This window comes from Echiichthys vipera (assembly GCF_963691815.1).
Source record: "Echiichthys vipera genome assembly, chromosome: 9".
In the NCBI taxonomy this organism is placed as follows: Eukaryota; Metazoa; Chordata; class Actinopteri; order Perciformes; family Trachinidae; genus Echiichthys; species Echiichthys vipera.
The window spans coordinates 23,097,271-23,122,316 of record NC_139834.1 but is presented as its reverse complement, the minus strand read 5'-3'; the positions used below and the strand labels follow the sequence as shown (position 1 = coordinate 23,122,316).

Below are 25,046 nucleotides of genomic sequence, written 5' to 3'. Positions count from 1 at the left end.
TGGACACATAAGACAGATGTAAGATTTACATAAAAGGTTAAACAACACACAAAAATCAACTAAAAAAACAAACAAAACAAAGAGGAATCACAAATCTATATTCAAAGGGTTTCTTAGTAACAATGCATTAAAATACCACAGATACTTGTATAAACAGGGATTGTGTGTTGTTCTTAAGAAAATGGGCTTATTACAAGTTAGATAACCTATATTTGAGTATATATAGTATTTTTAAAAACTGTTTTCCTTGTCATTTCATCAAAGGATTTCGGATATGTGTTAAATTCTCTCTCAAATACTAGGAAGTGAGGGAATGTTTTCAAATATCTTTTATGAATCAAACATTTCCCCAATTTAATCATCACATTCAACATGTATGTAATGTCCCTCTGAATTATATCCTTGTGATGCCAAGAGTAATTTCCTCAGTTGTAAAGCTCGGTCCAGAAATTGTCAACCAGTTTTTCACTGCCACACAGAAACTCTGTGTCACTAAGCAGGTAGTGTTCAGTGTTAATCACTAAAATGTGTTGTGTTTCTCTCTTAGCCATGAGAAACTTTTTGAAAGCTTTCACCCCGCCATATTTTTATGAAATATTTTTAATCGAATCTGAACCTAATTCCCCATAATAACTTCACATGGTCATTTAATGTCATTGTTGTGTTTACAGCTGGCTCCAGTGCCCTCAAGTGACTGGAAAAAATCAATGAATGCTGCTTTAACCCAAAAGTTAGAGCCCACCTGCCTAAACCTATAGGTTTGTGGCATGTAATGTTGTCCTCCAATGACCTGCCAGTAGAACAGGTCGATTTGGAAAGACAATGACACAGGAAAGGGAGGGTCCCATGATCCACACACGGTGATTCTATTAATACATGAATATCAGTGTGTCTGGTATGTGCAAAATGTGAACCATGTGGACTCAACCATGGTGAGTTTTTTTTTCTTTACAGTAAATGAGGCTTAACAGAAGGGGCGAGGGAAGAGCGGTATCTCCGCCTCTGGGGGAAATGTGCAGTGTGTGTGTGTGTGTGTGTGTGTGTGTTTGAGAGAGGGAGAGAGAGAGAGAGAAAGAAAGACAGACAGAGAGACAGAGACAGAGGGGTGTGTGTGTGTGTGAGTGAATACTTATTTAGTTTCAACCCAAACGTCGCTGACTGCATTCTTCTCTTGAGCGAGCAGAGCATCTGAGAGAGACAGAGAGAGATAGAGGCTGAGAAAGAGAGAGGGAGAGAGAGACTGAGAAAGAGAGAGAGAGAGGGAGACTGAGAGAGAGAGAGAGAGAGAGAGAGGCTGAGAAAGAGAGAGAGAGACCCTCCAGAGCGAGAGATTAGAGCGTCCGAGAAGAAGCTGAAACTTCACTGCAGACGCTCCTGCACAGGTTGGTCCCATCTCTTTACACTTCTTATAATAACCTAATGATAGGCTACTCCTCAATTTAACATTGTGTCTTTTACCATTGTTTGACCTTATTATGGACACTCTTTAATCTCCAATATCAGTATAATCCTTCATTTTTTTGGTTTAAAACATCGGAACTTGTTGTTTTTTCACTGATACCCGCACATGCCGCGTGTTCTCTGGCTTTTTTCATAAGGCTGAAAATCCGCAGACCACATTGATGTTATTCCACTATCTCTTTGCGCACTGGCTTCGATATCAGCAGGCGACCCAGACGAATCGGTTCCGTACCAGGCTGTATAATGTCAGCTTTATGAGAGACACATGGCAGTGGGTTTCTGGAAGCAGTGATCCTGCTGTCCAGCTCTGGGGTATTTTCCCATATAGTGCATGAAGGTGGAAACGGACCATTGCTGCAGGGGGATGAAAACAAAAGGGAGGTTTTGCGCGTCATGACAGTAGTTTCCAATAATGGTCCATTCACTTACACGTATATCTTGACAGTTAATGAGGAAACAAAAAGAAAACTGCCCACTTTGAAGTACAAGCGTTCAGGTTAAGGTGACTTAACCTGAAAGACGACTCCCGATCACCTCAGGAAATAGCTTCACACCAGCGCTATTTTTTACCTCCGGTGTGTGTGGTGTGGTGCGGTATAGCTACAGTACACGCACACACATACACACACACACACACACACACACACACACACACACACACACACACACACACCATCCTCCTCATTGTAATGCTGCACATGCCATTAACATGATGTAGCTGTGCTGTATATTCAGCTGAACCCGACGCCAGGGAAGCTTGCGATGACAGAGGCAAAGAGAGTAATAGATATATTTTGAAACATTGACAGAAGTGAAAATTAAATAAATAAATCTATCTACATATTTTGAAATGACCTCATTCAAATGAAATCTTCATTTACTTAATGGTTCTTTTGTTGTTTCCGTATAACATGACCTACATCCAGTCGCTAAACTATGTTTCATTTTACCATAGGTCATTTTGTAAATGTGTCACCTATTGCATTCTTTAGTTTTTATGATTTGTTTACTTTATTTATAGTATTTGAATTATATGGAGAGAGAGATAGGGGAGAGAGAGAGAGAAAGAAAGAGAGAGAGAGGGAGAGAGGGGGGGAGAGGGAGAGAGAGAGAGAAAGAAAGAGAGAGAGAGGGAGAGAGAGAGAAAGAGAGAGAGAGGGAGAGAGAGAGAGAGAGGGAGATAGATAGAGAGAGAGAGAGAGAGAGAGAGACAGAGAGAGAGAGAGAGAGAGGTTGAGAGACCTTGTGAAAAACAGAGCATATGGTCTCGTGACGTAACGCCGGTCGTTGCGGACGCTCTGACAACATTTGCATGTTTTTGTGAGTGTGTGTGTGTGTGTGTGTGTGTGTGTGTGCGATTGAGGATTACATTATATCCGGCATAACCTAACGCACAAACCGTGTCATTTGCGGCGCCTGCCTAAAACACAAGTCAACGAGACTCAATGAACGCCGTGACCGCCGCAACCTGCCTGCTCGTCGCCGGCTTCAGCTGCTACCTCTACGGCAGCGACGTGTTGTTATCGCTGCTCCGTGTCTCTCTTGCAGACCCCTCCATGCCCGAGCCGGGAGATGCTCCGCGGCTGAGTCCGCAGGGAGTCCCCTACACCGACCTGCAGCACATCGTCAACGCCGACGGACTGCACCTGTTCTGCCGCTACTGGGAACCCGCCGGCCCGCCAAGGTGAGTGGAGAACGGAGCGAGAAAAGTAGCGGAAGGTGTGTGTGTGTGTGTGTGTGTGTGTGTGTGTGTGTGTGTGTGTGTGTGTGATAGGCTCTGTTGTCAGGTGGAGTTGCATTCGATGTAAGTGAAAGTCTTTCCATTCACATGCCCGCTTTCGACCCTCGAGTCACATGAGGATTTAAACTTTCTGCAAGCTAATCTGTAGTGTGTTTGTGTGTGTGTGTGTGTGTGTGTGTGTGTGTGTGTGTGTGTGTGTGTGTGTGTGTGTGTGTGTGTGTCTGTGTGTGTCTGTGTCTGTGTGTGTCTGTGTGTGTGTGCAGTCCGGGATCCTGTTGTAATTAAAGTGCACAGTTAATAGTCAAATCCTGCTGGGCAGCAGCTACAACAACAACAACAACAACAACAACAGTGTGTATGAATCAACACTCAGTTAATTTCTGTTTCTTTTATTGAGCTTTCATTTTCAAACACCCATCTTGAAGTCATATCACCTCTGTGACTGTCAATCAGCACCCTTCATCTTCCATATTCTGCCAATCAACACCCCCAAATGTGTTGTTTTTAACATTTACTAGTTATTATAATCATATTATTATGAGGAGTAACACTGACTTAGTTATCAGTTTACATCACTATAACACAATATGAACAAAATGACGTAAGTAAGGAAACAGGAAATAGAATAGAATCAATCTGTAGCCTTCAGTAGTAAATCTGGACAGTGTAGTCTCTTTTCTGTGACCGGCGCTCGTTAAAAACATTATAATTATGTTAATCTCCTGGCGCCCACCAGATGCACCAGTGACTCATAGTGGGTCATGACCCTGTTTTTGTTGTTTTTTTTCTTTTAAAAAAGACCCAGGAACTGTTAATTATTCAACCCACTTAACAAGTTAAATCATTTCTATACTTTACTGCTTTTTGGGGGAAGTAACTGAATTCACCTGAACAAAAATTAACTTAGTTGCACTTTGTGTTAACAAATCGTTGACACACATTTGGATGTGTTTAAGAAACACACAAGTAAACGGATCAACATCATTATTCCAGGCTGTGGTGTCCCTCTCATTTTTTGGGGGGAAAAATCCAACTTTCCAAGCACAAGGAAATGCTGACTATCAAATGGCAACATTGTCTCCACATACCTACTACTCTGGCTTACTGGATGTACAGTGCTGGGATAAACCTTTTACTATCTCCACTATCTTTTTTGCAAAGACATCATCGCTGCATTTGGGGCTCAGCGCGCCAAGAGACAATTGTGATTGGTTTAAAGAAATACAAACAAGCCAGAGCGCTTTTCTCCCCTCTATCCCAGAATTCTATGCCGGTGTAGCCAGACCATACTCCAGCACTGACACAACACTGTGTGAGACCACCCCATACCCATAAACCCTAATGAACAGCATCACACACTTATAGTACCAGTGGTACATTCTGCTAACGGAGGCCCTCTTGCAATACATTCTCAGTAGTGGTGGCGGGGCATGAAACAGATCACAGATGTCACACTTTTACATTCATTTACAAACCACACAGTTGCATGCAGTGTCAGAAGGAAAGGAATGTGTCAGAAAATCCCACAAAACATCTGGAGTCAAGACATTACTGATCTCTCTCTCTCACTTTCACACACACACACACACACACACACACACACACACACACACACACACACACACACACAAGTGAGTTGATTCTGCAGTCATGTGTGATTTCTTACGGTTTTTGGGGTTGAATTGAATTTCTCTGCCCGATGCTCTCCCGCAGCTCTTGTTAAAATGTAGATGATTCTGCTCAGGCAGACCCGCTTGTCCTTATCGTTGCCGCCGATGCCTCTGAGGACTAACTTCTTACTGCGGTCACACAGAAGCCCTTTCCCAGACCCGTGCCCGAGCTCCTCCACATGAACAGAGGTCTACTACCTGCTCATATGTTTCCAGCTTGTCAACAAAGAGTCTCGGAAATGAGTAATCAATTCCGAAGACGCTTCCTACCCCTCCTGCCAGAAGCATCAATAAACCGTATAACAAATTTGATTGGCATAGCAACAGCTTTATTTTTCTTCTGCAAAGCTTGTATTTTGGAAGTAAAAAGCTGAATCACTGCAGGCTTAAAATAGCCGCAGATCCCTCTGTGTTGTAACTGTTTTAGAGCCAAGGCGTTGACTGGCTTATGTAAGAGCGTTCTCATTGGAGGCCAGCCAGTGACAATACAGAGAGGCAGGCAAGACTCCATGAAATGTTGTGTATCGTGATGTGTTTATCCGTCGATCAATGTGTGCTTTTAATAGCAGGTAACAGCAGATATTATAGGACTGTTTTGTGTGCATATTTGACATTTCCCTACAACAAAAAAATGTTGAGCTCTCTGCAATACCGCAAACATTGAACACATTGCAAGGCTTTCTTCTTTCATCGTCTTCGCTGAAGCCCAGACTAATTAAAGGATTTTAGCTGAGCTAGCAGCTCCTAGAAACGGTGCGATGTAGGTTAATTGCACATTTTACAAGCTGACAAAACAGAAGCTATTCAGTAGTGCACCCTCACCCTAAAACCGATTTATTGGTCTTAAAATCCTGCCATCTGTGTTTATCGGAGTATAATTTTAGGCTGTTCTGAGTGAAATCAGCATCTTCTGAACACACCACCATCTAAATCACTTACACACAGAATGTCACCAGAGAGTAAAACTGCGGATCAAGTGGCACAAAACGAGAAACTCCAGCCTGGTGTCTATCATACAGCCTACATTGAACCGTGAAAGAAATAGTCTGATGTGCACCTCCTGTTTTAATACAAACTGCCCCTGCACTGATGTTTCACGGTAAAAGAGTTATCTTTGGCCTGGATGGATGCAGTCTCCAGACTCAAAGCAACCCACTCACTGCAGCAGTCAGATAAGTAATTTAACACAATGTTTACAGCGTGTCAGAACCCAATTCATGGATTCTCAGTAGATGCAGCTTAGCCAGAAGCTTAAGGCATTTATAAGCATTTAAGTTAAAAAGTGGTTTATAGCCATTGGCATGAAAAGGAATGAGAAGTTTCATAATTTCACATCTCGAAATTGCTATACTTTATGGAAGCACAGGCACATTTGAGGTTTTTAAGCTATTTCTAACTGCAGGAGCATTTATCTTTCTCACTTGTGAGAAAGCCACAGTGGCAGCTGGTGCTGTGATTGACAATCAAAGGAATCTCCAGACAAGACGTTTGACACTTTATTCAAACAGCAGTGACTGAAACCCATTATAAAATGGGATGTACGGTATTTTAAATTGAATTTATGCATTACAATGGTGACTACAGTGACTTCTGATAATATCTTACTATTGGCAGTGAGTCATCTGGTTGATAAATATTCAAAAACAAACCAATAAAGGGCTGAAATTAACATTGATTTACAGTTTTATAAATCGTACTCATTGATCTGATGATTTAATCGATTAACTGACCGGTTGATCTATAAAATGTCAGAAAATATTGAAATATCATAATTCCCTGAAGGCCAAAGTGACCTCTTTAGCCAAAGATATTTAGTCAGCTATCACATGATCACATACAGTTCGATATTAAATCTCACACGACATGGAGGAGAAGACCCATTGAATGTGTGTTCTTCGTGTGAAATGGCTTTAGAGAGGTTCAACTGATGTCTTTTGGTAGATTGTGACGTTACTCTGTTTTAAATGTTAGAGCAAAAATGTGGAAGAATTATAACTAGCTTTCAAGTAGTTTATTCGCTCTACTAAGAATTTTAGCAGAAATCCAACCATTGACCAGCCATCCTGGTCTGTTTTAGAAAACATGTCTTTGTGTTTTAATAGTTAAACTGTTTGATTAATTTTAAAATAAGTAAATCTATTTCTGGTGGACCAAAAAGTCCCTCATACAATGGTGGCAACGTTACAAGTCAGTCCTAACCCTAACCCTAACCCTCGATATAAACAGACTGTTTTCTTAGCACTTACAAAAAGGGTTTTAAGGATGAATATCCACTGGCTGTTAATAGTTGTAAAAGTTGTGAAATTCTGACATCCATTAAGTGTGAAGAACCTCAGCATACATTTTCTGATATGGATTTATGTTGGTATGCTCACTTTCCGTACAGTTTAGGTATTAAATGTGTCTCCTTTCTTCTCCAAAGTTGTTTTGTTTAGATTGTTGCTTAAATTGGGGAATTATACACGGAAAACTTTTTTTTCTGTGGTCTTGTTTACATTGGGTACAGATATAAATGTGACAAACCGTATCTGTACAGTGCAGTTTAATTTATTTCATATAGTCTCCCTTTTGTTTTAAAATATTTTAAATGTGCAATAACAGCTATCAGAAGTCAACTGCCGTACAAAATGAAGCCATGGATAAATGAGCATGAAACTGTAGGCAAGGAAGGAAACTACCTATATTCACTAGTACATTTTCAGGAATAATACAGCTGTGTTGTTGCTCTTTTTACCAGGGGCGACAGTGATGCTGGTGTAGTTTTCACCTTGTGAATCTGTCCGTGTGTGTGTGTGTGTGTGTGTGTGTGTGTGTGTGTGTGTGTGGTCCTGGATTATCTCCATACACACATAGGGAGATAACTGCTCTCCTTCAGACGAATGTCAACAATGCATGACGCCATCTTAAGTGCACATGTGATGCACTCGTATGATGTGCTCACATGATCTGAGGAGTCTGCAGCAGCATGAAAACACATTTTGAATAGATTTTACAGATCGCTCCTGCCCGATAACTGTGCACAAAACTTTACAGCTGTGTAGTTGAGATCAAAATAAAGGTTAAGATCAAAGCTAGTTGTGGTCCAAGGAAGGGGGTTGGAAGTATGGAGTTCCTTAGTGTAATCCTTTGTTATCGTGTTACTGGGAAGGGTCTAGGGAAGTAGGGTAGGGACATTGTTAAATAACTAACTTATAAACATTGTTTCCAAAAACAAAAACAGGAAGAAAAGACTAACTCTAAGGATAATGACTTTTTCATGTTGCCAATATGCATATACATATGAATTCCATGACAATCAGACCATTTAATAGTCTGAAAGATACAGCAATTAAACTTCAGCAAAGATGCAAATCTGTATTTGAAATATTGTCGTAGGGAAAAGAATGAGATGGGGTCAAAGGTCAAAGGAGCTGCTGGAGAAGCCCTTTCACTAGAACCAGGAAGTAGGTGAAAGGTGAAGGGGAGGGACATCAACAATGATCGACAGATCTTCCAATAGACGTCCAACTGTGGCTTTGAACCCACACGGAGACCAGCATGCCATTCACACACGCACTACACACCTGTATTTTCACATGACACTTATTTTTGCTTACGACTAACAGTCACTAACACACAGTTTCTGTAAATAGGTCACGCTGTTAATGATGTTTCCGCTGATGGTGTCTGAATGAGTTTCCTTCCCTGTTTGTGTTTCTGGTGTCAGACCATTTAATTTCCCCGCTGCTCGCTGCCACTGTTAGGCTTGTCGGCAGAGGATACTTTACAAAGATAAAAGCTCTGTAATGGCTCCCTACATGTTGTTTGTGCTTTGGGGCAAATGTCGGCAGAGTAGTGCAGTGTATAAAATACCCATTTGGATTCCCATGAAATTCACTGAGTCGGTTTTCAAAGTGCCAGCTGTGATAACTTACTGTAAATGTATTTAAAAAGGAAGAAGTCAGTGTTTATAAAATATAAACAAATAATACATAAGTGTTTATTGTCTTTCAGTGGAGTCTATTGTGATGAAAGCATGTTCCATTCATACAGGAGTAAACAAAAATAGGCATTACGATGTGGTTATTTCAAATTACCATAAAACATGCTCTATCATGATATACATAGTTATCAAGATATAAAATTTTATATTGGGATACAAGATTTTATCTGTATCGTCCAGCCCTAATTCCACTGGGCAGTTTACAGCGATTCAGCAATTTAATGATTAGAAATCTTTATATAATAATTAGGATTACTATTACGATTCATTCTTTTATTATTATAATACATCAGTAACATCACAAGCAACAGCCTTAACATTAAATAAGCTGAGTAGTGTAAATAATTATATAGGTTTTTATATAATTATTAGGATTTCCATAACCACCATATGATTTATTACATGTAAATTGATGATACCCACGGGGAGAGTGGAATGTTTCCACAGCAAGTAGTGATAAGATGCATTACAGAAAAATACACAGAGAGCAAACGGGTTATGCAAACATGCAAAGCTTCAAAGATGGAAATGTGCAAATAAAGGATTTAAAAAAAGGCAAAATAGCAGCAGAGGTTTGTATTGAGGCAGTGTTGGTGCATAGTAAAGTGAATTTGCAAGACAAATGTGCTCAGAAATAAAAGCATATATATATAATTAATCTAATTCTATTGTGTGAAACTTTTTACCCACAGAAGTGCGCAGTATGCTTTGTGATGACATGCAAGTTGTTCCTTTTGTTTGTTTACACTATCAGTGAGCTTCACGGGGATCTCCACACAGCAATAGTTTCCACCTGTGAGGGAGACATCAAGACAACTACTTTGACCTTCTTTGCATCACTTCCATGAAAACGTCACTTCCTTCGACTCTGACATTTAGTTTCCTGTCAAACTTTCCACAACAAGCAGATGATTGCGTGTTATGATTTCTGCAAAGAGACCGTGACCATTGAGTTTCTTTGCCTTTTTTTTTGGCACCGCATATGCAATGCCCCTATATTGTGATTCACACTCTGCAAAGAAAGAAACTGCAGTAAAATACTTTCAGTGTTGTGTGTCTCTATGGTGTACCTTTTCGTATAACCGGTGTAAACTCTCATTCATCACAGCCATTTCCATTACCTTCTCTGTAGTGTTTTTCCCCCGTGCATCACACATGAAGACACTTTCTTTCCCATACAGATTTTCACACATCATCCCTCTGTCAGACTCATTTTCCACCTGTCACATTGTTCTACTCTGTCATATCCATTTTGCTTTGCTCCAAGTGCATCAAATCTCACTGTCACCCGGGAGTTCTTGGGATCTTCATACTATGTCTGAAGGTGTCTTCAACACTTGTGAAATGTCTTGAATTGAGCAGAATACAGCTACTGTCTTGAATTGAGCAGAAGGCAACTACTGTTGCTACTTGGTGAACACCATAGACTGAATTAAAAAATTGACGTAGCCTCTTCTTCGAGATCCGCCTTCTCAACTTGATCCAATTGTTCTCGACTACGGGAGTCGCCATCTTGTCAGAATTAGACTCCACCTCATTTCCTCTTACCAAAAAAGGGCATTGATGTGACGTTAGGGGGAGAGAGATACGTTCATCTGGCTGATGTGTACCTCCGAGGCGTAGTAAGGGCCAGCGGCTAGCTGTCACTCAAGAGGCTGCGCCCCTAATTATTCATAAATTTTAACCTCCAATAAAATACAAACATGACTGTTTTCATTGTGATATGACCTAGACTTAAATACCACAATGTTTTTTGTACCAGGCCTTAAAAAGGTTTAATTATGCTATGAGCATTGCCAATTTAACATGGGGGTCAATAGGAAATTGCTCTATTATGCAAACTGCCCCTAGTGGACACTCGACGAACTGCAATTTTTGGCACTTCCTTATTGGATCAACCAGGAAGTAGCTGTGATTGGGGCTTGGCGGACACATGTAACTGACAAGATAACGTATATACCCTAGCCATACCTGGGATACTCTACATTTATTCTATAATAACACTCTGGAAGGCTGACCATGTGGTTTCTTTATTTAAGTATAACAGTCTTAAAAAGTTTGGCTTTTCAAAAGCTGCTGATGTCGTGTTTCCTGTCTGTCTCTACTGTATCTTCTGGTTCTATCTTTGGTCCTCTCTTCTTTCTCATTACTTTAATCTTTGCCTCTATATTTTTACACACACGCCTATAACTGTACATTCACTGAGTCTGCACTTAACAGCTCTGATGTGGTCAGCCACCCACATACGTATATGTATGTTATACACACACAGACACACACACACACACACACACACACAAACTGCACATCACTTCCTCTGGGCGGCTCTTCAAAGAGCTCACTAATTTGTGGTTCCTAATGACACACACACACACACACACACACACACACACACACACACACACACACACACAGAGTTCTGAGCAGTCTAAGTCTATTAATCGTATTAACATGCCAGTATTCGGTCGTTCTGTCTACTCTGGCTCCTGTCAAGTCTGGACACATGGACGCCTGAACCTTCAGCATTCATTTAACACCACAGCTCACCAGCAAAAGATAATTGAATACATTCCCATGGTGTTGAACAGTCACATGTCACAATCGACATTTTTATATCAAATAGAGTGTCTTTTAAGTTATTCTGCCTCCTTAAACCTTGTCCTGCCCAAGCAGGTGCAACGCAACAGGAGAGTCAGGGTGGTATAAGCCTTTTTTCACTGCAGACACTTTGTCCTTTCATAGGAGGAAAGCGACTGATCCATTCAGTTCAAGTAAGCCATCACATTGTAAGCCAGCATGTACAATACCAGGACCCTGAAACTAAAGCAGCTAAATGGAATTCAGCCAATATTAATTTTATTATTCACACATTTGCTTTTCCTGCTGTCACGTGTCAAAATGTCTTTGGTGAAAGACCAATCATTCTGCCTGTACACCCTAACACAGTCCTGATGCTGCATTCACCTTGTGTTGACTTGCAGGTTGCTTTTTTTGTGCTACTTGTGGAGGCACAGATTTATCAGAGGTACCACCAGAGCGGATGTGCACTTTAACAACTGAGTGAATTAAAGAATATAAACAACACGATAATGCATTATGATTGCATAGCTCTTTTATGGTGCCTAGCCTTAATAGCAGGTATTTCCCATTCGTCCCCTCTCTAAATGTTTGCCTCAGAAAATCAGAACGGTCGTGCTCATGCTTGTACACGTGTGCATGTTCGTAGTCGTATATGTGCATCCGTGCTTCACAAAAGCCCACCTCTCCCAACCGGGCCGCAGCTGGGAAGTGTGCCGTACCTGGGCATGGAACAGTTGTACTCACACTGATCAAACAAACTGGACTTTAGCCACCATTCGTTCTTGAGCACAGTACAAATGGCAACTGTGAGTGCGCTCTAAATTATATAATTTAAACATAATAACTATCTTAAGTGCAATTTAATCACCATTGGTGATTAAAGACAGGACAATTATGCAGTCCCCTTGCAGGAATATAGCAGAACTTGACAGCTCTACATGTTTACTGCTCTGGATAGGGCTCCACAATTTCTTCTTTTATCACCATCGTGATGCCAACATTTCCAAGAAACACATCGCAAAAGACTACGATGTTGCACTCAGGGATTTAAAATGATTTAGTTGAAAGAGTCACACAATCTGTAGACAACTGCACTTTAAAATCTAGCTAAAATTCTTTCGTTTTTTTATTGGTGCCTCTTGTGTTCAGTTAAATGCTCCGTTTTCAACAGCAGCAGGAAGACTAACCCGAGTATGCTTTATCTGTTTATTTATAACAAATAATAACGTTGCCGTGAACTATAACAACATTTTTGCATATTGCACAGTTCCTGCAGCCCTGTAGCTCTGGATGGTGGTTATGATGTCTCAGTAGAGTGCAACTGTGGTGAAAACCAGATTGTTTCTTCTTGTCGAGAATCGAATCAAGAAGCTGTATACCATGATTATGTTCTTTGAAATGATTATGTTGTGGAAAATAGTGGTAGAAGTTGCAGATTTTCATATAAAGGCAGCAGTATAAACCACGCAAGGATTTTGTCATTCATCAGTATGAGCCTCTGTGAGTCGCATGCCTAAAATGCCTATGAGTTGAGTTTTACACGTGAAATTCCCAGTTGAAGGTGCAGAATTTGTAATGAAGCACAGAAGTTTGTGAGTTCCTGAATAATCTTGTGAGTAGCCAGTCAGCATTGCATTAAGGGGATTAGGGTCTTGGCTTTGTTTTGGGCCTGTGGTTGTTTGGAGTAGCTCTGAGGAGAGCCAGAGGGAAGACTAAACTCTCTCTCTCTCTCTCTCTGAGTGTTTTAATAAGGCTGGTTATAAGCCATGTTGTTCCAGCAACTAAAACTGGTGTGGGAGACAAGTGGGTCTCTAGTTCCCAGGAGAGAAGACGGAGAGAGGGTGAAAAGAGATAATGAGAAAGAAAAATGAAAAGCCTCTATTCTTGTCACTGGAAGATTAAAGTACTTATCCATACAAAAGAATCACATCTGTAACCAGAGAATAATCATGCAGGTGATAATGCACACTTAGCCCTAAAGATCAGAGTTAATGTGTAGCTGCTCCCATTTTTAAGACATCGCCATGGGAACTGGGGAAGTGATATTGCCATTTTTTGTTTTGTTTTTTACGATTTACTCAGATTAAAAAGTAATTGAAAGATTTATCAATAATTAAAATAATCAGTAGTTGCAGTCTAAATATAAACCATCCCTGTACGTTATACAGGCAAAGAAGGTGTTTATTGGGTTATGTGTCCTACCCTCACTTAATTTTGATTGGTCAATGCTACTTTGTCTTCAACTTAAAGTTACACATTACCAGTGGCCGTATTCACAAAGCAACCTAAATCTAAAGGTAGCTCAGGCTGGGTTAGGAAGGCAGTCAGTCTTTAAGTCAGTAAAACAGCTCACTGTCTCAAGGTAATGCCTGGCAATGATTCAAAGTACTGTAGGTGTTCAACAACTTTCTGCAATAGCACAGCCCACTTTTAGTCTAAAATATATCCTGACACTAATTTTGGTGGAACGTTTGAAAGATATTTCACATGATTTTTTAAAAAGCTGCCATGTGTCTGTCATTTTTCTTTCCTGTAGCAGAGACTTACGACAGCTGAGGGCGTAGTGCATTTGTCCACCCAGGTGAGGGAAAGGTTTCAGGTTGATTGAAGTAAAGTAGTACAAAGCGAAAATGTCACAGCCTATTGAAGTAACACTTGTTCCGAGCAATTGCCTATTGACCCTTGTCAGAGCACTTTTATCTGTGTTGGAAATAGTGGGCCGGCTCTGCACAGCTGAGCCCGACAGACTGATGCCTGAATAATGTCACTTGTGTCTGCAGATGTCTGTATCTGAATGAACGCAGATATCTGCTAAGATTAGATCTCTGGGTAATTAAATCCATGCTGACTTTACACCACCTGCTGTCACCAGACCCTTTTCTGACCACTCGGGCCAACAACGAGTCGGCAAAGATTGCGAAGATTTTTTTTTTTTAAGCAGACCAAAGGAAATTTAGAGAATGATGGATGGAGAGAGTCTTGGAGAAAAGCAAGACAGCAAATTAAAAATGTCACATTAGGACTGTGGTTTCCAGTCGAGTGTGCAGTGTGTTGTCCACTGTACACTCACTACACTGTCATCTCTACAATGAACCCAGATTAGCCCCAATAATCCCCTGCTGCCCCTTGGCATGTATGTTGCAGAACGTGGGCCTATACAAAGACACTCATTCAAACAAGCGCACACTAAAGAGTGCACACACACACAGACACACACACACACACACACACACACACACACACACATATGTACATGCATATGCACGCTCATTCTGAGCCAACAAGTGCAGAGGAAGTCTTTGCCCGAGGCGAGGGCTTTTCTGAAAGGAAGGAAAGAAGAGTGATTTACTAATGAAGCCTGATGAACAGCGACTCTTATTCTACTCTTCTACCCGCCTCACACTCTCGCTCATTTTCTCCCTGTTTCACTGCTTCCCTTTTTCTCTGTCGCTGAATACATTTGGGCTAATTGTCTGCTGCTGATTGAAGCTCTCACAGGCTTCTCAGCACTGCTGCTGCTTAGAGAAAGTACACTGCTGCGTTTCAATGCTGCTCTGCTGTTTTATATGCACTGATGGAAGAAGTAAAACCTTACAGTCGGTGCATTAATTAGCAAAAGCTATTTCTGAGTACACATGAAGTTAAACCACAAGTTTTATATAATATACGGTAGCCTACTTTACACGATATCTTCCTGACCTCTCTACTCTCTGTCAACATCTCTCTTCCCTTTTACATAATGAGCCTGTTTTGTGAGAAGAGCATGTTTTTGAAATTCAGTGTTGGTTGTAGCTTTACCTTTGAAGCACGGTTGACAAATTGCTCTTTGCATTGCAGTTGTGTTTCATGAGACTGTTGAGGTAATGTAATATGTAAAACTTGTAATAACTGTTTTTTGAACACATACATCACTGATATATCATCATCATCATTTTAAGTTGATATGGCGACCTTGTGAGCATATCCAGCAGTCACAGAACAACATTATCATTTATTCGGCGCTGTAGTCTGACCACCTGAAGACTTTTTAATCCAGTCACTTATTTTAGCGCTGTTTTTGCTCTCTACCTACTCCTGAGGGGAAATACAGTATATGACTATTGAGCTGCTAAATGCTCCACTATGTCCACCAGCTAGTCGCTTACTGTGTCTTCCTACTGTTTGGTGCTGAGAAGGAAGTGTAAAATACACAAACAGCTACCTGCTGATGCGACTAAAAATGAAGCTATGAGAGTGGGGAGACTCAAAACAGTAAAGTTGGGGGCCAGACAGCTAAACAATGAGCTGAAACTCGCTATAAGGCTGCATATTTATGTGAAAATACTCTGTAGGTTCAGGAGCAACACCTTCCACACTGTTGTCTCATTGTCATTGGAAACATTTTTATTTAAAAAATATATATTGATTGCCACTTTGATCATCCACGTGTTACTGCAGAAACACCGGAAACCTCTTTGAAAATCAGCTTAATTCAGTTTTGATACAAACTTGCCTGGAGAAGAATTGAATTGAATATTAATTGAAACATCTGCCAATGTACAAAATACAAAAATATAAAAAACAAATGGCTCTTTCTTCTACACCATGTGATTTATTATTATTGTTATTGTTAATTCTTATTATTAACTTTTATTTTTCCTCTGTGCCTTAGTGTAAATTTGTAAATTTTAAATACTTAAACATTCTGTATATATTGTTCCTGTTATTCTTATTTTTCCCTGTGTTTATATTGTTAATTTCTTCTTCTATATTTTTTCTACAATTTATTGTTTCTTATTGATGCGTCCTCTATGTGTGCTCTCCGCTTTGCTGCTATGAATAAGAAAGTTCCCCTTTGTGGGATTAATACAGGAATATCTTATCTTAATTTACTGCATCAACAAATGGTTCTGCCTCAAACCAGCAGGGAAACATCCGGATGCTTGATCTGATCTGTTTGTTTTTGACGCAGCCTTATTGAGTGAATACATTATTAATTACCTCCGAAAAAAAAACATAGTTTCCATGGAAAGGGAGCAGGAATGTCAAAGGAGATGTCTGTGTGTTCGTGGCTCACTTTGTGTTTTACTGGATTCCCTCAGTGTTTGTTTTGAGTCGGGAAGGAAGGGGTGTGTTGAGGCAGCTAGACGGACAGATGGATGATAGCTGCTATCTCTGAAAACATTAATTCTATCATCTCTATCTCTCACACATGAGAACACACACACACACACACACACACACACACACACACACACACACACACACACTCACACACAGTCAAAGCAGTGATGTACAGCAATATCATCACATTTTACCTGAAGACAGCCTGTCAGTGAGGATTTTTTCAGATTATAATAGCATCAGATTCTTCCTTCCATGTATATTTCTGCTTTAAAGTTGTCTCTGCTGCATCAGTTCCTCCGTCCCCTCCCCTCCGTCCTGTACTGAAGGAGAGAAATCTCTACCGGAACAGTTTGATTATTCAAGGAAGGATGATGAGAAAAATCATTTGCTATTTGTTTATGTGCGTGTGAAAGCCTTTGTGAATTAACTCCTTCCTCTCCTCCTCTCAGGGCTCTGGTGTTTATTGTCCACGGGGCTGGAGAGCATTGTGGGCCGTATGATGAGATTGCGCAGAGACTGCAGGAACTGTCCCTGCTGGTGTTTGCACATGACCACGGTGAGTCGCAAACACACATTAATTGACATTACCTTGATACACTTACACCTGGTTCCCCTTGTGTTCATCAGTAGTTCAAACACAGAAAAGGTTGTGCATCGCTTCAGAGAATGCCCTCATCCCCTCTCTGGCTGATAACAGTCCTTGTGAATTGTTGAGTGAACAAAGCCTGTTAAGGAAAATTAATTAGGTTTGGTTGTGGCACATTGCTTTATTGTTCTGCAGCAATGCATGTGTGTGTGTGAGTGTGTAGGTATGGAAACGTCGCAAATGTTGGTGTGGTTTGAAGTGTGAATGAAACTTCTGGCTCTCTGTTGTTTTGACCCCCCAGCATTTGGAGAACTGTTTCTGAGCTCAGACAACAGAACGGTCACACTGAACTGTTGGTGTTCTGCTGATTCTCATGGTCAGAGTGAATAACTGTAAGGTAACGGTTTATGTTATGTCATGTTAAGGAACACCAAAATCTCTAAGATAAACGGGTCTGCAGTTTGACTGGGACACTATTGCATGCCAAAGTTGATAAGACATCTTACCAAAACACATTTTCATAAAGAAAAAAAACAACAGCATGGCAGGAAAACTGCAACTTCTCCATCTTCGACAAAGTAGTCAGACACTTATGATAACAATCTGAGCCCGTCAGTGGCAAAAACAAATACCTTTAGCTGCTGTAGCTATTGTCGGTGCGCAGATGACTCACGCTCAATACTGGACCAATTTCAAAAACGGTTGTTGCCTTTAGTCACTTACACAGAAGTACATGTGGATATAGGTTGAAAATACCCAAATTCCCCTTTAATTCTTTTCTCAAGTAATGGTCAAACCCGAAATACTTTGCTTTATGTCGAAATACCTGCAAAACCAAAGATATTCCCATCAGCCTCCGCTGTACTTTGTGTTAAGTGCTAATTAGCAGACGTATGCTAACATATAATCCGTATATGGTGAACATGGTAAAGATTGACACCCACCCGCTAAACATCAGCATGTTAATTTGGTCATTGTGAGCATGTTAGCAGGATTTGCCTCACAGAGCCACTAGCATGGCTGTGGACTCTTAGTCATGATACTTTTTTTTATTTTCTCAAGCTGTACAAGGCATGTTTATTTTCAATTGCTATAATTTACAATATCTGCTCATGTTTCACAATTTGCTGTTTTCCCAGTTAAATTATCAACAGAAAGTAACAGAAAATGTAAAATGGACTCAAAAAGTAGGATTCAACAACAGAAAAGGTTATAAAGTGTAGGTAACACAATCGCTTTTATGATTCCTCCACCTCGCTCATAGGCAGGACTGTGTGGTTGTACTGGCCTAAGATACAGCGGGAAGGTGAGAACTCATGAGACCGCGCGGCAGATCCTCACTGCAAAAAGAGCAGCGTGTGGTTTCAGTAAAGTAATCTGTGGACAAACAGGACAGAGAGACAGAGGGTGGTGAAGGAATAAAGTCCCAGCTGTAACTGTAGAAATATTTACAGAGGCAGACATGATGATCAATGAAGAGCTGGCGGCAATGATAAAAAAAAGAGAGCGAATGATGAGGAGGACTGAGGCTGATCACACAGGAGCAGTTTGTTCAGTGACTCGTATTAAAATGTCACACTGTTAAAAGGAAAATACTGAACTGGAACAAGTCCCTGTGGACGCTTTTTTCCATTTATCTATCTCTCTCTCACACACAGACACGCACTCACACACACACACACACACACACACACACACACACACACACACACACACACACACACAACGCCTCGGGCAGAGCCTTATAGAGTTCGGCAGTTGGGATCTTTCACTTATTCTTCCTCTGTCACACTTACCTCTCACGTCTCTCATGTAGTCTTCTCTATTTATAGTACTTTTAGGTCTTTTTCATTCACAGCCTGCACAGACTTGAGGTTGTTGCCTTCTGCCACACACTATAGCTATTCAACAGAAGAAAAAAAAAACTCCAAATGTGGCATGGTGGCTGGTTAACAAAATACCAAACACACATGAAACATGTTGGCTTTTGTAGAATGTGGATGCAGAAATGTATGCATAACTAGATGTGTATAAAAAAAGAAAACAATATTTACTCCAACAGATTTGAGATTTTATTATCAAGCAGCAGTGAAATATTCATATTGGATCGTTTGGGAGAGGCACAGATAACAGCCTAATGCCTTTTGATGTTTGTTCTGTCGTGATATTATAGGAAAATAATGCAATTATGACAGTTAATTAGATCAGTGCTTGCAAAGTTTTTGTAGCTTCCACAGAAGGCCATTATCTGGAAAAATATGTTTTGTTTGTTTATTTGAGACATTAAAAATGGTAAAAGAGATAACACTGTATGCACACCAAAAAACAACCATTATTTGTACCAGCACTCAAGCGCTCAACACATCATGAAATACACATCCACAGGACGATACACTTGTGACAAATACATTAATGAATACTTATATCTGCCTACAATTACATTAAAACGTTTATTCAATGTTTATATACTGGTCATTTGTGCTAAATAGGTTCTGTGTAATATTTTTGTCACTTTAGGCTAAAATGAAAACTTTGTGATATTTTAGAGAATCAAAAAATAATCAAAAGATAAATGTAAAATAATCATTAGCTGCTGATCAAATTCTGTTGAATACATTGGCCCTGAGGGTCAAAGCATTTAACAAAACAGGACGTTTCAAAAACAAAACATTTCATAATACACAACATTTCAAAAAACAAAACATCAGTTCAGAAAACACATTTTTTTTAAAAACATGACATTTTAGAGAACACGACTTTGTCCTTGTGTTTTCAGGAATGTCGTGTTTTTTGGTCGTGTTTTGACCGTTAGGCCCACAGTAATTCGTCCATCACCACCTGACCACCTTCATGGTTCTAGGAGTTTTGATGACTGGTTGTGTTTCCAGTAAAATCAATATAATTAGCAATTGCACAATTGACCTTATTCCAGTGGCAGATAAGAGTCCTCCTCTGGATTGGCTTTTTTACTAAACACATTTGAAATCCAATGAACATATTAGATTAGAAAAACACAAAACATTCTTATCAGTGACTGTTTTGCATGTTGCAGCTCTTCCAGTCAGCAGTGGATCTGTGCTCTGCCGTGTTTATATGTCTCTGCGTGTCAAATATCTGAAGTGTGCTCAGGTGTCACAACAAAAGATGTGGATTCAGCAGAGTGTGAGGTCACTGATCTGGCGTAGGAGGAGATATACTCTATCAATTTGAAGTTTTCAGTGCTCTCTCGCTCACAGCTGCCGTGATTGGACATCGATCTCCACGCTGCGACGACCGCTTCGGTATTGACGAGGAGAAAAACATAAAGCGTTAAGACATCCTTGTATTTAGGCTACATACACAGTATTTAAAAATACACACACACACACGCACACACACACACACTCACACTGAAGATTACAGAGCAAGAAGGTGTGAGCCGCACATGTTGTGAATGTTTAGGAGCTCAGTGGTATTCAGTGGTCGCCACGGCAACCTGCCTCACCTCTTAACTACTGCTGCAGAAAGCTCGAGGAGACACGCACAGTCTATGTATGCACACACACACATACTGTACATATTCATATTTTCCCCTCCACTCCATCTGTCAGTCAAATTGCTCTCTGTTTGTTTCTTCTCCTTGTCTGTCTCTGGTGCTCTCACCCCTCCACTCCTTCCCTCCATGGTTTTCTCAACTTCACTTTTCATTCACTTCCTCACTCTTTTTTTCCCCTCGTCATCCTGTTGTCTTCCTTTCCCCTTTTGCTGGCCTCCATCCCTCTCTTCCCTTCCTCTCACCCTAATCCAGGGGTACAGAGCAGTTCCCTTAATTGATCGCGTGTCACTCCTTGATTGATCCAGAAGTCTCTCCGGGATGCCATCAGGCCTTTGCGATGATCTTGTTTTGTGCTCTGAGGAGCGAGGAGGGATCTTTTAGGAGGCGTGAGCGAGGATACATGAGACCAACCCGGGCAGACACACTGCTTTATTGGAAATCATTGAGTGATTGGATGCTGCAGCTGTTCGGACAGATACTGCATCATTGCAGTTTTATACTGAAGTGGACAGGCAAATGATCTTTCTGTCTCATGAATAATAATATAGTCCTATAGACGAGACGAGACTGTTTAAGCAGTAAACTCATTTCAGTTGTTTATTTGTTTGTTTTTCATTTCCATTGAGACACATATGTGAGGCTGAAAATCCCTGTACATCGTGTTTAAGGTGAGATATATTTACATGATTCACATTTTTAATCATTATAACCCGGATCATTGAATAATGAATTTACAAACAGACTATTGACAACTTCAGATGCAAATAATTATTGCATTTAAACCGTTGGTAAATGGTTTATAGGCTACACTGTGGTGTAGTGTTAGCACTGTCGCCTCACAGCGAGAAGGTTCCAGGTTCGCATCCCGACCTGGGCCTTTCTGTGTGGAGTTTGCATGTTCTCCCCGTGTCTGAGTGGGTTTTCTCCGGTTTCCTCCCACATTCCAAAAACATGCATGTGTTCGGTTCATTGATGACCCTAAAAATTGCCCGTAGGTGTGAATGGTTGTCTGTCTATGTGCGTCTCTATGTGTCCTGTGATAGACTGGCGTCCTGTCCAGGGTGTACCCCGCCTCACGCCTGATGTCAGCTGGGATCGGCTCCAGCACCCCCCCCCCCCCCCCCGACCCCGACCCCGGGATAAGCGGTTGAGGATGAATGAATAAATGGTTCATGTGCCATCAGTATTGTGCTTTCTTCGTTGCTCCCTCCTTTTTTCTCCTCACCCTTCCTATTTGTCATTTCCTCATCCACACTGCTGTCTCCCCGTACATCCACCTCCCCCTTTGAGTTCCTTCCTGTTCTTTATTTACTTCTCTTAACCTTGTAAAAGAGGAGAATGGATCATTTAGTTGTTTGGGTATCAACCCCACTGGGAGAGATAATAAGACGAGCATATCAGTGTTTTCTGTAAGCCAAAGTGTTTCATCCCTCTCTTGAATCCCTGTCTTGAGGTGATGGCATAACAAATCTCAAAATATCTGTCTTAAGAAGTAAGGTATTCTTTTGGTCTTTGTTACGTTATGTTTCATAGCCTGCTAAGCAGTGGCTGTGATTCTCATTTTAACCCTGAGAAAGAAGCGTGTTTGCCAGAAGAATTGTGATGTTTGTTTGTTTCTTCCTTTGGAGGTATTAAAACTTTCAAATCATAAAATATCTTCAAGCAGTTCCTCACACCAGTCTCTTCTTCTTCTTTCCCGCTTTAGTTGGCCATGGTCAGAGTGAAGGTGAAAGGATGAACATAAAAGACTTCCAGATTTACATCAGAGACGCCCTGCAGCACGTTGACCTGATGAAGTCCCGCCACCCAGACCTGCCCATCTTCATTGTGGGTCACTCCATGGTAGGACACTGCAGTATTTTGCATTACTGGCTCTGAGGATATAGAAACTGTTTGGTGTGAAATTACATAATGTTGTTTCAGAGCTCCTGGTACAGTGTGCCTAACACACACACACACACACACACACACACACACACACACACACACACACACACACACACACACACACACACACACACACACACACACACACACACACACACACACACCGATGTATGAAATTAGAGGGCAACTGGGCAAGCTCTGTTCAAGCGTAGGAAAGAGAAATACTGAGTGTTGAGAGGTTTTCTGTGACACTCAAATGAAAGAAATGACACACGCTCCTCTTTCAGTATGAAGTGGTTTTATGTCCCTGAATAGTGAGCTATGAAAAACCAGAGCGCATGTTGTTCTGCATGAATGTGACAGTAAAATAACAATAGAATCAGGGTGATTTAATATTACTGGCACTTTCAAGAAAGAACTGTATGATGATGATGATAATAATAATAATAATAACTTATTTGTATAGCACCTTTAAATACAGCACTTTACAAAGTGCTTTGACACAACACAAATCAAAATACACACATGTACAGTATAAACAAAACAACTAATAATAGTAAAATCCAATAGGGTACAAGATAACCATATTTAAAAAGAATTTTATGCAAAACAATATGTAAAAGAAGGCAGCGGGGGGGGTCGGGGGGAGATGGAGCAGCAAGATTTGTTTTGGTTTGGTCCTACCTCCAGATACATTATATCTGTATTATGAACAATTTCACCTTTCGTCTGCAAGAACACAGTCCAGAGAAGGTTTGCTAAATGTCTCTTCTAGGTAAACTCACCTTTCACACAGTGGCACAGATTCTGCACAGCCTGCAGCTGCTGCTGGTCACTGAAACCTCTAACAGAGCAGTTACAGGTTCAGTGACCTGCTCAAGGGCAATATGGGTGTATTCAGTATATTTACCCAGCCAGTCCAGGAATCTAGGTGATGTTTTCATGTCATGTACCTGACCTTATGTATTTCTGGCTGTGTCTGCTCACCTTTATCCTCAATTTCAGGCTTCCATGAGTATTGAAATATGGTAAATACAGCAGTAGGTGTCCTAATACAGTATTATCTATGTACATGTTTAGTTAAGTTTAGAAGTACACTTATTTGCTTTCTGGATGGATGATATAGGCAAAATCTTCTTTCTCAATATCGATCATTACATATCTTGATAATTCTATGTCAGGATTTACCATGTTATCTAGGAATTCAATAAATACACAGTCTATAAATAACCACATGGTAAAGCCTTTTGTTGTGTACTCCTGTGTGAATTTCATACGTAATGACATCGACTTCCATGCACCAAAAAATCTTAAATGTGTTTTTATTAAATCTACAGACATGGTGTCAAACCAGAATTCCCATTGACAAAAAATTGCATAGCGCTGCCTGACCACAAAAAAAGCATCAAAGTACGGCCAGGGAACTATTTTCAATGGATCCGTTTTTTACAGAGCTGCATTCAACAACACAGCCTCTCGCTGTTGTGCTGTGACCCACTAACTCGTAGCACAGCCAACAGAAGATAAACAGTATTGATGAGTTGTATAATAAATCAATAAATCGCTGCCAGTGTTTGTAGGTCCAGTCAATTTGTACTGTGCAAGCTGCTTAGATTCTGTATTCATACAGGGCGTGCAAACGTTTTCACGGAAGCAGCTTTATCTGGAACGCCATATCTCATGTTGTATAACTAAGATGCTAACTTCACTGTCACAGAGCATTAAACGAGAGCTTCTTTGAACAGAGTCAGCACCACCTGTTATTAAGGCCAAACACAAATACACAGCTTTTAGTCTTTTAGCTCACAGCTGGAAGACTCTTTTCAAGCAGGGAACAGAGGATAAAATGCAAATTCAAAACAGAACTGTTCTGCCATGAGATGCATGGAGCCTTGTTATCTCACAGCACAGCAGTGATTCAGTGAACAGTTGGATTCAACAGAGAAAAAGGGCTGTTTTTACAGAAGATGTGATAAGGTTTGAGGAAAAACCAGGTACAAATCTTTATGGTAGAGACATTGAGCTTTGAACTTCAAGGCAACCCTTGTTAAGTCAGTAACCTTGTCTAACAGTTTTTTTAAATTAAACATATATGTAATATTTTCGTATTTAAAGGTCTGAAAATGACTACACCTAAGTTATATATTTTTCTTTAATTGTATAATTTTGTTATCCAAAATGTTTCCAACAATATGCAAACCAGAGAAATCTGTAACAACACAGTGTGTTCTTTCGTCTCATGTCAGTGGTGTCATATAACCTTTAATAAATACTTTAATAATGCTTAATTCTTTAATAATACAAGATTCATTTCTCTACTGCCTGTTATTCCCTGTGGGGATTCGTGATCTTGCAATCACAAGACTAAAGATATTCACATTTTCTCAAATTCTCGCAAAAATGTTCACACTGGAAGAATGTGGGACAATTTTACCAATCACCAAACTATTCCTTCATAAACGCCATCTCAGTCAGAAGCACTTTGTATTGAGATGGGA

General features: G+C 40.4%; 1 protein-coding gene across 2 annotated transcripts in view; it reads left to right on the top strand.

Annotated features, from left to right (window-relative positions):
* The first annotated feature begins 1,175 nt into the window (after positions 1-1,175).
* Positions 1,176-25,046, top strand: part of mgll (monoglyceride lipase) — a 41,609-nt gene continuing 17,738 nt past the window's right edge. The window contains exons 1-4 of one of the 2 annotated variants that reach the window (XM_083920346.1): positions 1,176-1,382; positions 3,010-3,145; positions 16,990-17,096; positions 22,367-22,503. In XM_083920346.1, the coding sequence (XP_083776472.1) occupies positions 3,018-3,145; positions 16,990-17,096; positions 22,367-22,503 (372 nt within the window). In that variant the 5' untranslated portion in view covers positions 1,176-1,382; positions 3,010-3,017. Of the gene's footprint in view, positions 1,383-2,787; positions 3,146-16,989; positions 17,097-22,366; positions 22,504-25,046 lie in introns of those variants that run through there. The other variant, XM_083920345.1, reaches the window with a different exon arrangement.